The 21,553-nt window shown below is 44.4% G+C and overlaps 3 protein-coding genes and 1 long non-coding RNA gene across 6 annotated transcripts in view; 3 read left to right on the plus strand and 1 right to left on the minus strand.

The window, feature by feature from the left end:
• The window catches only part of LOC144383341 (MYCBP-associated protein-like), a 47,898-nt gene extending 47,141 nt beyond the window's left edge, over window positions 1-757 (plus strand). The window contains exon 10 of the mRNA XM_078080438.1: window positions 632-757. Coding sequence (XP_077936564.1) covers window positions 632-679 — 48 coding nt within the window. The 3' untranslated portion in view covers window positions 680-757. The remainder of the gene's footprint in view (window positions 1-631) is intronic.
• On the plus strand, window positions 727-7,848 carry epn3b (epsin 3b). 2 transcript variants are annotated; one of them, XM_040186585.2, is made up of 11 exons: window positions 727-867; window positions 1,037-1,195; window positions 2,016-2,099; window positions 2,394-2,685; window positions 3,571-3,689; window positions 4,368-4,454; window positions 5,063-5,186; window positions 5,283-5,453; window positions 5,571-5,678; window positions 5,843-6,136; window positions 6,230-7,848. In XM_040186585.2, exons 1-11 carry the CDS (start codon window positions 799-801, stop codon window positions 6,520-6,522), a joined length of 1,800 nt encoding a protein of 599 aa, XP_040042519.2. In that variant the 5' UTR covers window positions 727-798; the 3' UTR covers window positions 6,523-7,848. The 2 variants fall into 2 exon arrangements, with proteins under 2 accessions (XP_040042519.2, XP_040042521.2); XM_040186587.2 differs by having other exon boundaries at window positions 5,571-5,666.
• Window positions 4,198-16,462, minus strand: LOC144383343 (uncharacterized). Its single transcript, XR_013450697.1, has 3 exons — window positions 16,328-16,462; window positions 15,243-15,369; window positions 4,198-5,417 (listed from the first exon to the last, which is right to left on the minus strand). It is a non-coding gene; the product is annotated as an uncharacterized LOC144383343 (long non-coding RNA).
• On the plus strand, window positions 10,492-20,459 carry qtgal (queuosine-tRNA galactosyltransferase). Of its 2 annotated transcripts, XM_078080439.1 has the most exons (12): window positions 10,492-10,832; window positions 11,265-11,381; window positions 11,480-11,579; window positions 12,148-12,212; window positions 12,680-12,745; window positions 13,422-13,517; window positions 15,820-15,915; window positions 16,403-16,527; window positions 18,092-18,227; window positions 18,339-18,407; window positions 18,969-19,043; window positions 19,900-20,459. In XM_078080439.1, exons 1-12 carry the CDS (start codon window positions 10,782-10,784, stop codon window positions 19,978-19,980), a joined length of 1,077 nt encoding a protein of 358 aa, XP_077936565.1. In that variant the 5' UTR covers window positions 10,492-10,781; the 3' UTR covers window positions 19,981-20,459. The 2 variants fall into 2 exon arrangements, with proteins under 2 accessions (XP_077936565.1, XP_077936566.1); XM_078080440.1 differs by lacking the exon at window positions 18,339-18,407.
• Window positions 20,460-21,553: the final 1,094 nt, after the last annotated feature.

Genomic DNA, 21,553 nt, shown 5'->3' on the forward strand with positions numbered 1-21,553 from the left:
ATTAAGCTGCCAAGAAGCTTCATCAGACGCCTGAGTGCCAGAGCACTCATGTCCTACTTCCTAAGCGGGGACAAATTGTTAGCTCGTCATTCAATCACTATGCTCAGTTTGTTTGGTATTAAAGTAAACAGCAAAGGAATAAATCAACAACTCAGTGTTCTTGGCCGTGCTGTCGAGCCGGCCCTGTGGAAGGCAATGTCCTTTAATGTTCCCTTCAGCATGAAGTGGGATAGCTTTGGTAGCATCACGTCCAAATTTCTACTCGTTCAACCAAATACCTAAACTATCGACCATCAAACTATCATGTGACATCTGCTTAACATATGCAATTTCTGTGCAGCCGAACAGAATATGCATAATCAACAGACTTTTTTTGGTGCCAGTTTCCCGAAATGTAAACCAAATGAATAAAAACAGGCGTGGAGTTGAACATAGGGGCACTCCATGAATCCATCACATTATAATTACTGTTTACGTCCCAAAGCATTGAACAGCAGTCCTCCAAGTTTCACAATATCCCTTCTGCAGGCGGGGGGCTTTGAATTTGCCAATTAAATTGAACCTTAAAGAGTGCGTATGACCAAAATTTACTTTTAAATATAAATATATATTCTCTGTCTCTTTCTTACAGGGATGTCCTGTAACTCCAGACAGAGAAGAGGAGCCTTCTTTGCCATAGCCACCTCCCTTCTCCTCTCCTCCTCCCGTCCCCACCCCCCTTTTCAGCCCCCTCTCTTCACCTGTTGAGTGTTTTTACCCCCACTTTCTATCCCTACACGTCCTCCATCACCTGTGACCATGACAACCTCAGCCCTTCGCCGGCAGGTGAAGAATATCGTGCACAACTATTCAGAAGCGGAGATCAAGGTATTGTTGCTATTCTGGTTTAGACTGGAAATACAAAAAAAACACTTCAGAAACAAACTCTCTTCCTACTGGAGTTCCCTGTCATGAACACACTTCTCCCTTTTTACATGCATGACATGTAAACATGAATAGAAATGGAAATCATTGATCCTCTGCTGCTGGCGTGTAGGTTCGCGAGGCCACCTCAAACGACCCTTGGGGCCCGTCCTCGTCCCTCATGTCGGAGATCGCTGACTTGACCTTCAATGTGGTGGCGTTTGCTGAGGTCATGGGCATGGTGTGGAAACGCCTCAACGACAGCGGCAAGAACTGGAGACACGTCTACAAGGTGAGCTCGCGAAAAGATTTCAGTTAGAAAGCGAGCGTGTTGCTTTTAGAGCAGGATCTTCCTTCAATCAGAAGATCGGCGCCTTTGATTCCCCGTCTCCCGTAGTCCACGTCGATGTGTCCTTGAGCAAGACGCTTAGCCCCGAATTATTATGAATGGGTATGAATGATTAGGCACATTCTATGGAGCCCCTTTTGTCAGTGTAGGAATGTGTGTGAATGGGTCAATGATAATATGTAGTGCTTCTCTTTTCTTTCTATAGACTCTCTCTGACGCTCACCATCACTTTCCCTGCTTTAATAATCAATTCAAGATTATTCTCTTACATTTCTGCTATAGGTAAATAGGTTGTATATTGGACATCAGAAATATCTGATTTTTAGGTCTGTAGAGGACATACTTTAACAGAGTTTCTGACACACGTTTTCACTTACCCTATCAAATATCTCAATGTCCACTCTATGGATTGGCACAACCTTTGGTGCAGATATCCATGTTACCCAGAGGTGTATTTTGCTGACTTTGGGGAAACTGTGACCTTCTCTCAGGCCTACATGAAGTTAACCTTTTAGTTATTAATGCTATAACTGTGTGTTGCTATGAACCAACACGGTGAATGTGATACAAATGATGATGTCTAACTATGACATTGTGGGCATTTGCATTTGAAGCATGTTAGCATGCTGAAATGAAGCACAGAGACTTTTACCACTCGTTTATGTGTCCATCTCATTTCTCTACGCAATAGATCGATTCATTAAAATAATGTTTTTGCATTTTGCATCAAGTATCAGTGTGGTAATCAGCACTTTGACTACAGGCCCTGACTCTGCTGGATTACCTGCTGAAGACCGGATCAGAGAGAGTGGCCCAGCAGTGCCGTGAGAACGCCTTCACCATTCAGGTACTGGACTTCAACAAGAAGAGAACTTCGGGCAATCCAAATTCCTCAGTGATAGATGGTCTTTACTGTTCATCATTTGGATCCCCTGTGGCTGCTACCGTGGCAACCACTACTCTAGATATTCCATAGTACAAACTCTACGTTTGCTTTTCTTGTCAAACTCATTCCTGAGGATCACATTATTGAGGTTTTCCTCCATCTTCTCAACCACAACTTGAATAAAAAAATATTTTCTAAAATATCCAATATATCTAAAATATCCCCAAATGCCATTTGTCTTCATGTGCGGTCCAGACGCTACGGGACTTCCAGCACGTGGACCGTGACGGCAGGGATCAGGGGGCCAACGTGAGAGAAAAAGCACGGCAACTTGTGTGTCTCCTGCGGGATGAGGAGCGGCTCCGGCAGGAGAGGAGTCAAGCCCTGAAGACCAAGGAACGAATGGCCGGGGGAGGCAGTGGAGGGGGCGTGTTCGGAGGTCTTCCTCCGTCTTACCATCCAGGCAGGCGCACGAGCCAGCCCAGCATGGCTGTGCTGTACGGGGAGGAGTTCAGCCGCTCCCGAGGCTCTCCGTCCTCCTTCAACTGTGAGTATTCAAAGCATTTAGTACTTTGAATGATTTTTTTCGTCACTTGTAGGAAGCGCAAACAATTTGAGTCAACACAGACATTTTATGGTGGTATGTGTAACTTCATCCAGTATCCTCTCCCCTTATAGCCCTGTGTGTCTGACAGATTAATTCTTGTTCACCAGCTTGTCGCTAATGTTGTCTGCTCTTTGGTGCTGTGTAAGTAGTGTACAGTGGGCATTCATAACCCATTCTTGACTTTTCATCCACGCAGGAGACACAGGAAAACCACAAAAACAAACACCCTTGTTTAAAAACCCTTCTGATGAAGAATGAATCTAATTTTTGTGTTGCTTGATTAAAAAAAGTTCTGTGGCGTTGTAGCACATTCATGGTAGTGCGCTCAGGCACGGTTGGTAGAAGAGGCCCTTTTACCCTCAATGTCACAGTGTATCATCCGCTGTGTGGTAGACGGTCAGCTATGTTTGTCCCACGTGCATGTGAGTCCATGTTTGTGTGTAACGTCCACCCTCCGATCCCCCCCAGGGTAACCCTGTTAGCTCTGGTTCTTTCAGCCGTCGACATGTTACCAACTGTATGTAGGCGTATCTCTCAATGATATGCTCCGAATGTTAAATTCAACACTTCTAGAGTGTAAACTGGAGCACTGAACAGCAAATTGTATGCGTTGGGAATTCATAAGTGGATGGAGTGTTAAAAATACACGCTTGTATTCAGGCTGATCCCTATTTAAATGATTTTGTGCTGTAGCCTGGCACTTTGGACAATCCACCACATAGATTATCAATACTGCAGCGTTGGCCTGAAAATATTAATACCATAACTCCTCATCCCGATACGGCTTCCTCCCCCCTAAACCTCCCTCACTTGTTCCCTCTGCAGCCTCGTCCTCGTCTCCTCGTGCTGCTTCAGACCTCGAGCAGGCTCGACCACAGACCAGCGGCGAGGAGGAGCTGCAGCTCCAGCTGGCTTTAGCCATGAGCAGGGAGGAGAGTCAGAAGGTAAAACCAAACACACGCACACATATTATGATAATGTGTAATCTCCCTTAGCTCCTTGAGTGGACAAGCAAACTCTCCCTCCACACACACACACACATTCCGATAATGAAAATGTTGTTACAAGCGTTCTGAACATTCGCCCACCTTAATCTAGATAGCTTTGCCATCCCCTGTTGCCATAGAGATGGATGAAGACACGCAACTAAAGATTGCTTTAAGCCTTACCTAAAGGAGCATGAGCAGGTACACACACACACACACACACACACACACACACACACAGAAACACAACTCACCTCTTATCCTTCAGTGTTGTCATTTATTAAACACCCAGTTAACCAACATGCTTATATGTGGCCACCCAATAAATCTCTTCTCTTCTTCACTCTCTTTACATCTTTCCGGAACCCCCGGCCCTCCCGCGACGTTAAACATCTATAAAAATATCCTCTGCATTATCGCTCTCGTCTTTCCTCTAAACCAGCCTCGGGTCTTTTTTGGTCGTCAACTAAATATTTAATTAGAACAAAAAAGCCGGCAGCGCTGCTTTAGTTTTCCTGTGCCAAGCCAACCAAACACTGTTTCACTAACGCGGGCGCGCGTGTATGTGGATGTTTGTGCCTGCGTCCTCGTAGCTGTTGCCATAATGTTCATGATGTCACAATGCCGCCCCTACAGGAGCAGTGCTGTCGCCAAGGAGACGAGTCTCTGTTACAGAAGGCCCTGGATGAGAGCCGGAGAGAGAGTCAGTCGGAGATAGATGGGGTGAGTTTAAAAAAAAGGTCTGTATGTGTGTGTGGAGGCTTGCATGCTACACGAGCATATGTTTGCATGGAGAGGTGGGCAGGTGCATTTATGGGTGTTTTTTAGCAGGCATTTAGAGAATGAATTGAGAGCAGAGAGGAGAAAGAGGTGCCTTCTGAATCATGATGACTGTCTAACCTTGAGCTCAGCATGACATTTCCCTGAAAGCACGCTCCTTATCTTGAAGCACCCAGCTTTACTTATTGGCCCTTCAACCAGCCGATCAGATTCACCAGCTGTCTTATGTAAAGGTCCCCACGGCTTGTCATTGGTCATAATATACTGCTTAGCATAAAATCAGCATGAGGAAAATATTTCATAATTTCTTCTTATGTTGATTTATAGACATTTATTGCGGTCTCAGTTGCTTAATTTAATCTTGAACAAGCTGGTGGTAAATAGTGTTTTAAAGTTATTGTCGTAATACACTTACAATCACTATAACCTCAAGAGTTTCAATTTTTTCCTTAATATATCTTTCATTTTGCATAGTTCAAAAACTCATCCAGGAACATGAACTCTTGAATGTTTGGCACAGAGTCACAGAAAGGTTGTCTCTCCCCCTGTAGTCAACCATGCTGGACCTGGTTGACATTTTCGGCACCTCGTCTGAGGTCCCATGTCAGCCAGGTGACGCTTGGAACTCTGCGCCGTTTGCCGATGACATCACCTCTGACCCCTGGGACTCTGTAGGTGGGTGGCTCCTCACAGGCACACCCATTTTGTGAGCGTGTCTGTCTCCAATGCTTCACTCAAAGCTTTGTGTTGTCCGTCTGCCCCTCACAACAGCGGTCCACTCCAGCACTCCTGTGACTGGCAGCCCTTGGGCGGCCCCTCCCTCGTCCTCCGATGCGTCCAATCCCTGGGCGCCACATGCTGACTCACGCACAGATCCCTGGGAAGCAGCGCCAGTCTCCTCCAGTCCTGCCAATCATGCGTGGGACAGCCCAACAGAAGGAGGTACCTTTCAGAAACACCAGTCTCATCAATATGCATTTACGTTTGTTTCAAATACAGTGTGGCTTCAATAGCTGTCTACTCCTGCACACCGGCTAATGTTTTCAATTTGACCGGCAGGAGGTGATGGGACAGATCCGTTTGATGATCAGGAAGAGGAGAATCCCAAACGGGAGATTGTTCAAGTGTCTTCCCCACAACCTGCCAGTCCCACAGGTAGTTCTACAGGTAGTACGATTCAGCCAGGATTTGACTGTACATTTAGAGGCAGTAGGTCTCTTATTCATGTAATATGATGCCATTGAAACCTTAAGATAAAAATTTACCGCCCATGCATCATATTGCAGCAATAAATAACTACTCTTTAAACCGTTTTTCTGTTCCTGCTGAAGATGCAGAGTTGTTTGGAGTAAAGGCAGATTCTGACCCATTTGCTGGAACGGCTTCCAGACCGGATCCATTTGGGACAGACGCTGAGGTGAAACCCCTGGTAAATGGAAGAGAATCGTCCAGCCCGGAGATGTTCGACCTGTCCCGGCTAGCACCCCCGCTCAGCGCCCCACCTTCACGCATGTGTCGAACCCCAGAGGCCTTCCTAGGACCTACGGGGGCCTCGTTGGTCAATTTAGACGCTCTGATACCGTCCAACCCCCAGGGGAAGTTGCACAACAACCCCTTCCTCTCAGGTAACAAACTGCTTCAACGCGTGTGCTTAATTCACAGGTACGGTACTGAGATGTCATTGAAATCTGATTTAACACTCAATTCCGTCTCCTCAGGTCTGAGTGCTCCGTCTCCTAGCAACCCCTTCCACTGCGATCAGCCTCGCCTCACCCTCAACCAAATGCGACCCTCCTCCACATCGCCTCTGCCCCCCCACATGCTCTCCTACAGCCCGTCGCTGCCTCTCCCTCTGCCCCACCAGCAATTCGTCCTCCCCTCGTCTCTCACGCAACCTCCCGCCGGACTCCTGGACCTTCCCTCCAACCTGCCACAGCCCCTGCTCCCCCTTTCTCCTCGTCATGCGCAGCGCTCCCAGTCACAGACACAGAGCCACAATCCTTTCCTCTGAGGCCGCCTGCGTCTTCCTGCTCTGCAGGGTCTGCAGAGTTAGACCACAAAACGGATTCTCCTTGGATTTATTTATGCAGACTACAGCGAGAATAGTTTAAATGAGCCGGAACTGGACGTCTTTGTGCGCGCTTCAAGCGGACAAACCTCAGATCGGACGTATTTGTGTGTGTCTAAGCCACACCAGCTGCTATATACCCTGATCTCTTGAAGAAAAGTTAACTCTAACACAAACACATGTACGTACACACACGCGCGCACACACACACAACACACACACGCACACACTCAGGCGCACTTAAGGGTGCATAGACACAAACATGCACAGACCACCGAACTAACAGGGTGTATCTCGACATCCCCTTTGATTCCTTTATCCCATCAACAGTGATAACTCCAAGCACCCTTTGAGCACAGAGCCAGAACTGGTCCTTTAGAAGATCGTGATGAAGACACTTACTTTGATTGTCCACCAGGATTCACAAGGATCCTTACCGCTGCTGCTTCACCGACAAAAGCATGAATGCATCCCACCCCCGAGACTCCAAACTACTCTATTCCGATGAACACCCGAGACTAGTTCCTCAAATGAATCCTCTTTTCCTCATGGGTCAAATAGTCCCTTAAAGCTTTATTGGCACAAGTGAATCACTGTTAGATTTGAAGCAGTATTCAGCACTGTGGGAGAGACTCACGTGTTCCTCCCTACATAATGATATCATTACATAATAGCAGGCTCATCAGTAACTGGTCCTGGGTTAGATACTTATTTGTGATAGCAGCCCCAAAAGGATCCTTCAAACTAGACCAAACCAGCTGAGGCCAAACCTCACTGTCTCAATCTGGGCCTGAATTTATTAAGTGATTGTAACCGATCTGACCCGTGCGTCCGTCTCCACAGCCGACCACAAAGCATTCCCTGCTGGTTCATATTGCCGCCATAACGGAGGACCTCAGGGAGACTGTCCCTCCTCCAACTAAATTCAACCTCGGTAAATGGAGAGGCATTGGTCGGCAGATAAAACAACGGAAATGGGCATAAAACTGTGAGCAGACAAAATACGAGTGAGGAGGAGGGAGGAGTAAAAGAAGTAAGAGGAGAAATAAGCTAAAACGACTACAGATGATTAGTGATGTGTCAATGGCTCCTCTGGTTGTTAGGAACAAGGAATGTAACTAGAGAGATGTTTGGACATCACCGCACTGAACCTGAATGTGAAATGCCTGCCTATAGATACACAGGCCGAGTACAAATGTATTTACAGAATGATACCTATAAAGTATTATAAAATATTATGCCAATAAATGAATGGTGTTTGAATTATAATTTCTGAAGTGTTCATATGATTGATAAAATGATTCCCGTTATTGTTTTTGCAGGCAGGATAACTGCGATAGTTATTCTTTCTACGTGTGCAAATGTTTCGCTCATTCAGCAGTCAGTATTGTATCATTTCATATAATTGTTAAGGTATTGGTCTTAACTGGCTGCTGTTCAGCAAAGATTACGTAGTCTGACTTTCTAAGATCAAAATAAAAACACTACAGCTGAACATCAGGCAGTAAAACCCATTTTCTTGAAAGGATACAAACATTATCATAAAGATATGACTTAAGGTTAGGGCGTTAGTATTACCAAAGATTGGTCTTTATTGTCTTAAGTCAATTAAAGCAATCTTCCTCTGCTTTGGTGGCTTATTAGAACACAACCAGAGGTTACTTTTAACCGTGTAGAGTCCAGCCTGATGAAATGTCTAACACTTGTGTAGCTAATTGCTCACCAGCTGGCTGAGCAGGAAGCCTCCGTGTAACATGAGAATGCTGTTGCTGGAAGAGACGCTATATGAGCCGCGAGAGTTGTGAGTACATTTAAGGCCTGGAGAGGGAAACAAAGCCGACAGTAGCTGCCGTTTCAGATGATAATTATATGTGGATTCATCTCTCAATCCCTTTCACGTTGTCACATTTGTTAACCGTTAATTGATTGTTCTGGGCAACATAAGATTCACACATACTAAATGTGTGTGTGTGAGATTGGGACTGAAAGGGCTTCTACCTTTCTTTGGCCACACACTACCAAAAGCAGTAACTAAGGTCGAATGACTAAATTGCTATTTAAGGTTCTGATTGGTCACCAAGATTTATCAGAAATGTAACAGAAAAACATCAGCGGAAACCAAAGCAAAGGTTTTCATTGAAGCTGTATTATGGAGCTCAAAAGATGGAGAACTTTGATGAGATCCATTTCTATCATGGACCACTAGATGGCAGTATTGACACTGTCATTTAACCTTCTTTTTTATATTCGGTGAATATTTTACGCCCAGGTGACCCCCCCAGATGAGGGTGACAACTATCATTCTCCAAAGAAAGGAAAGTGAAACTTTCTGCTGTCAAAGTCGTTCTCCTTGTGTAAGAAACGTAGCGTTGCTTGTGCTAAAACATCGAAGAGAAGCCCAGCATCGTGTCAAAGTGGGATAAAAAAAAGTAAATCACCTCGCTGGCTGTTGAGACAATTACTGAATCCGCAAATGCCAAAGAGGCAATGGAAATTGTACATGAACTTTTCCAAACACACCGTCCTGGATTTAGGTACGACAGTATCAGTTTTCTTGGCAGTCACTAAGTTTATTATAACTTAACTAAAGATTGATAATGGCATCCTTGGGTTCTACTGCTGGTAAAACATAAGGTAACAGGTAATCCAGTCATGCTGGTTCGCCCGGACACACTCACACACGTCTCCTCTCTTTAACGTCTGGCCTTTCTGCCCAAACAAAATCAAGTGAAGCCTGATTACGAATCCAAACAGCTGCTGTCTCAACCTCCAGTTACAGCAACCAAACTCGTGTGTACATTTGGTTTGCAAAGTTGCCATGTGGTGTTGGTTTTTTGGAGGAAGGGGTTGAATAATTATGAGAATGGTTGTGGGACTGAGTGTGGAATAATTGCCAAAGAAGAACCTGGGAAAACAAAACATCAACAGTCAGAACCTCAACCTGAACCTCTGGGTGAAACATCTGGGTGATGTAATTGCTTTTTTGTTAATCATGCATTGCTCTCGGCAATACATCTCCATTATCCAGTGCTTTGAAAAAGACTAACATGAACATTTCATAATACCTTTGATAGCTATATACTTCCATAAGAAATACAGTTTATTGCAGTTGCGTTTACACTGTTGCATCTGTACAATTAGGCCTGATTTTGTCCCAATGCCACAAATTATGCACTCAAGCATGAGAGAATGAGTCCTGATTTTGGTCCTGGTCTTTGCCCCCCCTGGAGCTGTTGTTTCTGGCCAGTCGTGAGGCGTTTGTTCAATTTCAAGAAGCATTTAGTGATAACTTTAGTTTTGTCTGATTAAGATGCCGCTGCAATGTGGAAACAATTATTCCCCAGTTAGATCTCTAAACTACATCCTGTCGCAATGGTCCCTGATTAAGGAGAAGTGTGTCCGTATGTAATATAATTCAAACTTTTTACTAACCATCAGTTGTTTTATTAGGGCAGATATAACAAAATAAATAAACTAGGATGAAATGAATTGCATTTAAAAAAAATGAAATGTATACCTAATCAATTAGTGTTCATGACTGATCTTTAAAATAATAACAGTTGTCAAACTTCACCCGCTAGTGAAGTACCATGCAGTGTGGATGAAAGCATTAAGTGGACACTTTGCTAAGACTTACTAATGATGACTTACTCTGATAAATAAACTGTATATTTCTAACAAAAGAATTCTGATTAATGGTTATTTGTCAGTTTAGAAATGGGAATATCCCACATTGTGTTTTATATTTACTTGCTTACTTCTTTGGAAAGAAACGTTCAATATATGTTTTTTTGTAAACTAAGACAAAAAGCTATTTTATGTAATGTTGGTGACGTCACTGATCTTGAGGATTGACAGTGAGTTACAGCGAATCCGGCGTCCGTCCGTGTTTTGCAGGAGCCAATGAGCGTCCGGAATTCAATGTTTGCGGAAGCTGTGGAGCTGTTGCCCGCGCGGCCAGTTTTGACTACACGTTTTGCTGAAACTGTCACTCTGAGCGTCATTAAAATAATAGAGTATCGTTCAAGAAATGGCATTTTGTCGACGTGGATCTAATTCACATCGAGACACGCTTAAAACACTGCCGTTAAGGCGAAGCGCTCGTGGGTCACTGGTTTAAGTTAATCGATCGCACATCCCATATCCGACGGACTAAACAGAGGTGTCGGCTGACCAGGACGAGTCACCAACTGGAGGTTGACATGAACCCACGCGTCGCAGAGAACGAAGCGCAGCGCAGAGCCGTGGACGTGGTGCGTGATCGACTGACCCGCACAGCGAACGCTGCTCACGTGATGCTGCGAGGTCACTGACGCAGAGCAGGAGACTCTCGATGTGTCCGCTCACTCTGCGCTCTCAGCTCTACTCGTTGCAATTATCTATTGAACTTGATGATGTGCAACGTAATGCAAACAATATTCTCACACACGTTTTGTTTTTTTTTTCAAACTCTCCGTGTGTTTTTATTGTTAGCACTTAACAGTTTTATCATGTAGCACTTTGGGATTTTCTTAAATATAAAGTGCATTACAAATTAAACGTATTATTATGATTTGTTATTATTACACGTGTATCCCAAATCCCCAGCAGCTTAAAACGAACTTTTCAAATGAACTCCTGTGAGCTAATTGTGTTGTCCTTTATGTGAGATGATCTGCTGGCTGACTGTTACTCGATCTGCTCAGAGTATCATCACGCCGATGTACAATGCATCCGGTTGGCTGGATGAATGCCTGCAGGCCGTCTTAAAACAAGACTTCACCGGAACCATGGAGCTCTCCGTCTTTGACGACGCAAGCACTGTACGTTTGTTTGCATATTTACAGGCAGGTATGTAAACATTGAGATCTCAGTCATAGTTCAACGTGTGTCTATGTGTCTGCACGCGTGTGTTCTTTAGGATGACTCAAGGAAAGTGGTGGAGGGTTGGAAGAAGAGGCTGCAGGCGAGGGGCATCTCAGTTGTGATCTCCGGCCACAACTCTCCCCGACCCAGAGGAGGTCAGTAGGATCTTGTCAAACTCTGACCTCAGGAATTGCTTTTACATTGAAGATGAATGAGATGGTGGACAACCGAAAGGAGCTGAAACATGAGCCAATTGTGTTTAATTATCTATGCAAAAGACATCTTCTCATTTTCTTGTGCTTCTTCTCATGTTCTTGTCCTTTGTGGACATTGCTCATAACTCCCCAGACCAGTTTTGGTCGGGTGTTTACAGGCAGCTGACATTGTCTGTTTCTAGAGTATCATGCTGGGAAGACATTTGAGGGAGGTCGAGAAGTGTTTGGACCTTGAGGTTAAGAATGTTTTTGTAAAAAATGCTCATAATTCAAGGAGCGGCAGAGAAAATTGAGTAATATGTGTTTGCGATCCGTAATATCTGTGATTGGGTCTTCACACAACTTTCCCTCTTGTGTAGTGTCTCGAATTAAAAAGACAAATGACATGTTATTACGTTATGTTTATGTGTTGAACAGAATAATGACTTAAACATGGAAGTAGTGAGAACACAGAGGCCCACACAAAACAATCAGCAAACACAAACATGAACATACTTCTGTTTTTCAGTGGGATATGCAAAGAATAAGGCAATAACTCAGAGCTGTGGACAATACTTGTGCTTTCAGGATGCGGTAAGTGTTAGTTTGTGTGGGTTTGTGTCAGCCAAAGCAAGTTTAATTTCACCTTCCACGTGTCTTTCATAACTCACAATAGTGAGGCAACAATAATTTGATCATATTGCTTTGTCCAAATATACATGGACACATTCACACACAGACCTCAGCAGCTCAGCGAGTGTTTGACAGACATGTCAGAACTCATGTCTAATGAGCTGAGCTTGATACATGTGTGTGTGTGTGTGTGTGTGTGTGTGTATTTATGTTTATATGAGTGGCAGCTCTGTCTCTGAAACAGTGCTTTGTCTGTCAAATTACTGATCTTTGTTTTTAACTGCTTAAGTTACACGAAGTTGCTCATGGACTGTTTTATGCTGGAAGAATGAAATACGCATAACAAGATTGCTTTAAAAGAAACCTGCCATTCGTACACATAATAGCTGAATGTTTGTATCTGTGACTTGATGTTTTTTGTAATCCAGGACGACGTTATGTTGCCACAAAGAGTTCGTCTGCAGTATGAGGCAACTTTCCTCCACCCAAACTCTGTAAGTTCTCCCTCAAGTATTTGCTTGCTAGCTTCCTTTCCTCCTTCACCCCCCCCCCCCCCCCCCCCCCGCTTCCTCCCCCCTCACTTGCCCTCACAGCCCATCCCTTTCTCTCTCACCCTGATCATCTGACTAATCCTTCCCCAAAAATATTCATGGCTGTGTGCGTGAGCGTGTGTGTGTGTGTGTGTGTGTGTGCGCTCGCTTCCATGCAGTTGGCATGCAGAACAGTGTGAGTATCCGGTGTTGATGCTTTCTGTGGTCTGCCAGGTCAGAGGTTAAAGGTCGAGTGTGGGAGGGAAGTGAGGGAGACAGCATGGAGACAGCGGTCTTGCCGCCCTGCACAAACAGCCTGCCTCGTTCTGTTTGCGCTGTATTATTTTAGGGTCCTGGATAAAATACGATCCTCTGTTATGTTATTCAGTTGCGTATAACCTCCTCCTTCTTTATTTCAAGCCCCTCGTTACTTCTCATTGACCTTCCTCCTCTGAGATTTGTAAGTAAAAATAAGGGCACAGCTGACGGATCACATTTGTTTTCTGACAGTCAAGAAATAACTAATTGAAGGAGTGTTTTAGCCATTTTTGAACTTTAAGTTTGTAATTCACACATCCATTTCTTCTTCTTCATCTTCTAAAGCACCATGTTATTTCTGCAAATGTTTTTTCCCCGATAGCTGATTGGCTGTAAAGTCCGGAGGGCTCCAGAGGGATCGACTGAGCGTTACACTCGCTGGATCAACACAATCACTCAGAGTCAGCTCATCACTCAGGTAAGTAGCTTCAAAAGGCTTGTGTGTGTGTGTGTGTGTGTGTGTGTGTGTGTGTGTGTGTGTGTGTGTGTGTGTCAGAGGTCATGTGCCAGGCATCATCCAGGTTGGACAGAAACAGGATGTCTACCTACCGTCCGCAGTTTCTACGGAAACGTGGCGGTGGCATGGACGGAGGTGGTGGGACTGGGATGGACCTCTCTGTCCATCCCAGTCCCACCAGAGGAAACGGGTCCCACTGACAGCTGTGTGCTGGGGGGAGTCGTAGTGGAAACCAGTGACATGTTTTTGTTTTTTTTCACTGACAAAAGAACTGCAGGCTTTTCTTCTGTTTCAACTGCTCCTGCAATATGTGTTTTGGTATGTAGTGCACACGGTGTGTGTGGAAGTTCCTGGAAACAAACCCATTCCCAAAGTTCAATTCACTTTCCCCACTCATCCAAGTTGCATTTCAAAGGAGATCATTTTAATGGCACAAAACTGGAAAAATTAGCTTGGCAAAAAATGCATTAAGATGAGATTAATTTGTGACCCCACTGGCAGCATTTCTATTTATGTACAGAAGGAAGTCTACAGTTTGCTGTCTGAACAAAACACACTGTTACCAAGGAAACAAGACGACCTGGACCCACTCTCCCTTTCTAACGGACACACACTCACACACTTGTGTTTTCATGACTATGACTTGCACTCATTACTCATTATTCACAACCAGTCTAATCATAACTCTGGTTTTATCCTTAGACCAAGTCTTCACCCTAAAATGTACTGAATAGGTGCATTTTGTGTGAATGTGTAGTCAGATGTGTGTCCCCACAAGACGGTTAAAGAGCGGACACACACACCGTCTGCATAACTCCTTAGCAGGCATTCCTGGATATTTATGTGATATTAAGTTTCATGGGGCATGAGAATGAGATCACGCATAGATTCTGCAGGCTGAAAGGCCGCTCGTTTCCCTTTCCACTTTTTTTTCCTCCCTTTCTTTGACTTTATAAAGACACAGAATCTAAACGAGTTAAAGCCGAGATTTACTCCGAATGGGGCTCCTTTAACTGGATCCAGAGGTGGACGGTTCATCTGTATGACATTAGACATGGTCATCCCAAACCTTCCCCACCACTCCGACTTCTCACATCTACACCAACTCTCCCGTTGTTTCTCTCCCTCTCTCTCCTCTGGTTTCCAAGAATTAGTTCTTAGTCATGCTTTTGGCCACAGCGTCCATCTACAACATGTTGCAACATTACATCCGAGGGAGAGAAGATGTACGTAGGTGGACAACACACACACACACTCACTCCCTCACACTTTATTCTGTCCAGCTGTTCAACTGTCTGAATCCAGATGTTTTTCCCCATTTTCTTCATCTGTAATGCATTTCAGTTATGCAGCAACCAAGAACAGTCACTTTTCACACACACAAACCCACAGCAGGGGAAGCACAGGAACACAGTTAAAGGAGAAAACGTGTCAACCTTAGATGACCCCTCGGATTAAAAACACAACAACACCTCTCAACAGAACACACACACACGTACAAGAAAGGAAGAAAAGAAGGGAGGTGGAGGAAGGAGGAAGCTGTGAAACGAATAAAAAGTGAAAGAAGTATAGGTGCCTAAATATGGTCCTGGAGTATTACAAAGGTTGCCGTTAGAAAGAGGAGGAGAGGTCATAAGAAAGTCATTAGTCACGTTTGTAAGACGCCACATGCGGCTGCACTCTGACCTATTTTATTTGCACGATTAGACGTTTCGTAGAATTCTTCTCCATTTGACTGAAATGCCTAATAGGAGATTTCCGTGGGCGGTCAACGACATCCTGGTCGGATTGCGGCTGATATGGATGTTGTGTTCTGAGAGAGAGAGAGAAACATTTATTCACTTTAATTTAAGCAAAGCTTCTGAACTCATCTTCCACCCATTAATGGATATTTTGTCAGACTATCTTTTCTATTTCCTGACCTGTAATACAAGTAATTAGCAACTTGTCATTGCCGTCAGATCTTCACTCAGTTAGAACACTTATTGGAGGTATTGGATGAAGGTATGATCTTTCCACCACTACATGACTAAATGTAGAGTATATTGTGTCTCTCTGGTTCTTGCCCTACAAAACAAACTCTGTTTAAAATAGAGCAAGATTCAAATTATTTGTTCACATTGACCAGTAACCATGTAACTATGTGATGTACATCAGCAGTCAAATGATCGGAACTTTTAATTGGTTTGCCCTAAAAATTGTAATTCCTGGGTTTTTTGTCCAAATGTCCAGTGTTATAATCTGAGCTGTTCTCTGGTCTCAGGTGTACACGTCTCATGGGCCCACAGTCGTCATGCCGACATGGTTCTGTTCAAGGAACTGGTACCTGAAGGTTGGACCGTTTGATGAGGGGGGCAAGGTGAGGGTACACGCCCAAACGTCTTTAGAACTCCAAAACGCAGTCCAACCATCCGCCCATCCTTTGTAAGCCTCCATTATTCATGTCTATTTTTAATTTTCTTGTCAAAACTTTGCACGTTCATTACTCAAAATACATTTTGAGTGAGGACAGTACTTTGGGAGGGTGAGCTGTGCCAGTAGCGGCTGATGTAGCATTGAGCTACTAGCCTCTAGAAGACTCCATCAACTATCTTGTTTTCATACCTGTTCTTCACTCAGATTTCACACAGTTCCCTCTTCCACATCCCCAAGACCTTTACACACACTCACTATGGTGTGTGCATTTGTTGTTTGAGCTCACCTTTTAAAACAGGATGTTTTAAATCAATGGTAAAAATACTAAACATTTAACTGCTACTAACTTAACTTACCTTTACTCAGTCGTCTCATGTATTACACTTATGAACTGTCATCTCCATCCTCACGCGCTACCTCCTACTCCCCAGGGAGTCCCAGAGGACTTGCTCTTCTTCTACCAGAGTCTTCGTCAGAGAGGGGGCGTGGCCAGAGTCGATCAGTGCCTGCTGGTGTACCGCTACCACGAGAAGGCTGCCACGCACTCTGTAACAGAGTCAGTCTCACTACGCACACCTTTCCCTGCTGCGCACACACACACACACACACACACACACACATATATATATAATCCTCTACATTCTCACAGCTGCCAGCTGGCATCTGATCTTCTCAAGGCTTGATTCTTTTAACACACAAACAACAGAAGATTTCCAGAATATGTTGGATGTGGAATTCCAGACACTTTCCCAGCAAATGAATCAGGGATTTCAACCTCTTCACTTCCCTCTGTGGAATGTTCAGCATCTCTAAGACGCTGTGGAAATCTGATCTGTTGTGAGCCCTGTTGGTGTGTGTGTGTGTGTGTGTGTGTGCATGAGTAAAAGTGTGTGTTTGTGTCTGAAGGATCAGACCCTCCTGCTGCTGCCTCTGCTTCAGCAAGGTCATGTAGTGTCTGTAGCCGCGTGTGAGCGCCTCAAATGTTAAAACACACCAAAGGAGATGGTCTTTCCTGCCCCCCCCCCCCCCCCCCACACACACACACACACCTGCCTCGCCTTCCTTCTCTATTTCCTTCTCTAATGCGTATGTCTTCCCGTGTTGACGCACTCCTTCACCGATCCTCCTCCTCGGTCTTCATTTGTCACCTGTCTATTTTTGGATACTTATTTCAAGCTTGCCTTTCCTACTTTCCACGTCCCCCTCTTTTTGTTACCCCTTCCCATCCATAGCCTGCCTACTTCCTCTCTTTAGCCAAATAAAACCATCATCTTCTCACTGTCTCTCACACACACACACACACACACACACACACACACACACACACACACACACACACACACACACATTGTGAAACTGTGAAGGGTCTCTTAGTGAGGTGAGAAAGGCTTTAAAAAAAGTTAAGTATGGTGCCAAATAGTAAGAGGGAGGCTTCTGGACACAGAGAGGCTGTGTTTATGCTGCGCATGTGGAACAGAGTGCATGAAAGTGTTTGCATTTGATCCACAGGGTGTTAGGAGGATGAAGGCTTCAGTGTGTGTATACAGATACAGATTACAGTAAATCTCTGCCACATTACTTCCATGTCTTAGAATCAAAGAGCAAAGAGAATGTCTAGAAAAGGAATCCGGAGACCACCCGCGATAAACCACGGTGGTGGGTTTGTTTGGCATATGAGGCCCACTGTTAGACCCAGTCAGGCGCTCACATCAGGAGATGAGAGCAGAGAACCTTCCGTGATTGTGTCCATATAATTACTCAACAGCGGTGTGTGTGTGTGTGTGTGTGTGTGTGTGTGTGTATTTGTACTAGGGAGCGAGACCGTGTAGGAAGAGAGTAAAAGCATGAATGAAGTTCATGTGAAGGAAGGTGCGTGTGTGCATGTGTGTGTGTGTGTGTGTGTGTGGCCTGTACACAGCTGTGTATACCAGTCAAAATATAGGCAGCAGCAAAACAACTTAATCTAAAAAAGGCACAATTTTCAAAATAGTCAAAATTCACAGAGATTAAAAGCAAAGTATGAAAAAATGAAACCTTGTTTTCACTCTGAATAAACAATCTTAACAGTTTGTTATTTTTAAAGGACCTTCTGTCCGTCCTCCATTCATCTCCTTTTCCAGGGAAACCATTTGGAAGCTGAGAGTTGACTTCCTGCAGGAGCAGGTTCTCAGCCGATGGGAGAGCTTCACCATATGGAACGCTGGGAAACAGGGCCGCAAGCTGTTCCGAAGTCTGAGCCCGACCAATCAGGAGAGGGTATGCTACCTCAGATGCAAAGTCAGATGTGAGACATACTGTATAGAATCGGTGGAAAAGGCTTGGGGGGGATGTGAGTTTGTGCCAACGCCTTTCTGCTTCATTTATCAGGTAAAAGCTTTTTGTGATGTCGATGACAACAAGATCAAGAAAGGCTTTTACACATATGAGGAATCCAAGGTGAGACCAGCCACCGGGTCACCAAATACAACATGTTCATTGATGTTCAATGGAACAGGCCCAGATCCAAGCGATGATTCAAATAAATGGTCATCCAGTGAATTAGAATTTTATTTGAAGCTGTATCACGGTGCCGTGGTGGTTATCACTGTCGCCTCACAGCAAGAAGGTCCTGGGTTCGACTCCGCCCAGTGGCCTTTCTGTGTGGAGTCTGCATGTTCTCCCCGTGTCCGTGTGGGTTCTCTCCGGGTACTCCGGCATCCTCCCACAGTACAAAGACATGCTCTGGGGATCAGGTTAATTGCCCCTAGGTGTGTGAATGGTTGTATGTCTCTGTGTAGCCCTGCGATTGGCTGGCGACCAGTCCATGTACCCTGTCTGGGGAAGTTGGCTGGGATGGACTCCAGCCCCCCTGCGACCCTGTGTGCAGGATAAGTGCAGGATAAGGATAAGCGGTTTGACGATGGATGGATGAAGCTGTATCAAACAATTAGCAAGTAGTAGTAGTATCTTGTTGTCTTGTTGTCATATGCATATACTCTTTATTTTGATATTCTGCAGCAAAGACCAAAGCCCAAAATACCAGTTCTGCACTACAAAGACGCCTCCGCTCCCTTCGTTATCTGTGTTAAACTGGTGAGTAGAAAACCTGTCTGCGTGGTGTCGAGTTTTTGACGGCGTTCCCAGAGGTCTTGTTATTTAAATAAAAAATATAATGATCAAGAGAGCACACAGGACATGACACACACACACACACACACACACACACACACACACACACACACACAGTGGGCAGGCAGGAAACGGTAGAGACAACACCCTGGTTTTTGATCACATGACGGTCATACAAACATCTGATATTTTTCCACTGTTTAGTTTTTTACATTTTGCACAGTTTATATTTATTGCAGTAGCTTAGCATTTCCCTACGGTAACGAGTTTTTATAGTCTCTTTTTAGTCAAGTTTAAAATGAAAAGAAGATAAGACACACACACACACACACACACATTCTGCTGTTTTGGCAGCCAAATCACTAATTGCCTATTTATCACCAAGCCAGACGTCAAATCTAGACGGACCCCACCTACGGGGGCTACTAATTGCTCAATTATGGGAATTGGGAGAAGTGATTATTTTCAAGGAGACCTGGACTCAATCATTCTTCCTCTCCCGTACTCTGTGACACACATTCACACACTTAACACCTGGACTGACTCACACAACTTTATTTGTATTCTCGAATAACAAATATTTAAATCATTTCAACTTTTTACATTTTCTATGGTCGCACTTATTGTATTGTTGTTGACTAAACTAGTGCAAAAGGCTAAATCTTTACGGCATTGCAGTTAATACTGAAGCCAACCGGACCTTCATTAATGAAAATGGAAGCGTTTAATTGCAAACAAACATTCTTCCTAATGTGCTCTTTTGTGTGGATGTCTTTTTTATAGCCTTGTTGTTTCTGTGATGTTGTTGTTTCATATGAAGGACATGACGGGAGGCGTTCTGGAGGAAAACCTCAACTCCTTGCTGCTCGAGGAAGGAACCGACTTTTACCATTTCAACTGACGGAGGAGTAACGGGAGGAGCCCTGCAGCTCAACGTGCTCAGAGGAATGCACTCAACCTGAGGGAGAGACAGGTTGATGCTCAAAGGTAAAAGATCTGCTGATGAGGCCCAACAGTTCATCCCCGGCTCTGTTTCCTCTGCCTCACATCCAACCCACAACACTTGGATGGTTATTAGTTATCAGCCATGGCCGAGGAAAGCACCGCTATCTGTTGTATCCGTTTGGCTCCCTTTTGTGGGGTCGCTTCATAAACATTAACGTTTGTGTTAACGGCGGATGGGTTGCAGTAGGTGAAACATCATTAATGAGAAAATGTTTTTTTTTGCGTTCTCTATAATGTGAAGCAGAGCAGATCTGCTGTTTCCTGCTTCTTTGCAGGAAACTTCTTTATGTCCCTTTATGTTTTCATCAGGCTGATGGAAGCCTTTCTAAATATTAAGTAAATTGTTTAATAAAATGCTCATACATCAAATGATAAGGAATGTCCTCCTTATGTGATTGAACTACAAATAAAAGATTTTACATATATGTATTATGCAATAAGGACATGACGACTGCCAATGTCGACCATTGGGGGAATAAAATATTGTTTTTCTAAACCTGTGGACTGAGATTGCTATTGGCTGAGCCTGTACACTTCACTTGTGTCGAAATAAATCGAAGTTGGTCGGCGTGTCATCACAGAAGGTTTCACTTTATAAAAGGGTGGGATGTTTTATGACTGAAATCCCACCGGTTTCTCAACAGTCTTCTCTGATGCAACCATGCAAAATCAGATCCACGCACACAGCTGCTGCAAATGTACAAGCATGGATACTGCGCGTTATTGTTTGTCTTTCCCTGGGTCTCTTATGAAATCTAAAGAACAATAACCTCTTAGAGAGCACAGTTCTGATACATAAACAGGCTCAAAAGGTTTATTTTACCTCACAGGGTGCAGAGTTTCTTCTGGCCGAAGGTAAACAGACCTTTCCCCACAAAATCTCCCCAGTGTTTCCTGGGCCGGCGACGTGGTCGGCTTTACTGTAAATCCGGCCGCAGCCGTCAGTTGGAGGGAGCAGTGTCAGTAAAAAACATCGGAGGAGGAGGGGGGGGGGGGGGTCTTCAACTGTGCCAAAGTTTTATTTTCACTACCTCTGTTTGTTATCGTGAACTGAACATACGGTTGCACAGTGGTGTGAATTCACAGAAACACTGTTCCATGTACTTGGGCTTCAATTCGCTGAGTTTAATCAATTGCAGGACTGTTTGGGTCTGACTCAGCCGGGGATTTGAGGTGGAAACCCCCCAGGACTCTGCCACCCACAGCACAGGGCTGTGGAGGGGCCGAGAAAAACATCTCCACCTAGCCGCCTCTTCTCTGTCTGTGTTTCACTTCAACAAGAAGTGTGATTCTTTACAGCATTCGACTATGTATGTTATTGATGGTTAAAAAAATGAGTCAATAGCACAAAATGTTCCTTACATTTCCCTAAAACCACAAGTGACACATTGAAAAGGCTTTTTTTCCAGAGATGTTTAGGTTATGGTCACATAAGACAGATGGAATCTTTAGCCTAAAACTAATCAGCA

Source organism: Gasterosteus aculeatus, chromosome 9 (assembly GCF_964276395.1).
Source record: "Gasterosteus aculeatus chromosome 9, fGasAcu3.hap1.1, whole genome shotgun sequence".
NCBI lineage: Eukaryota > Metazoa > Chordata > Actinopteri > Perciformes > Gasterosteidae > Gasterosteus > Gasterosteus aculeatus.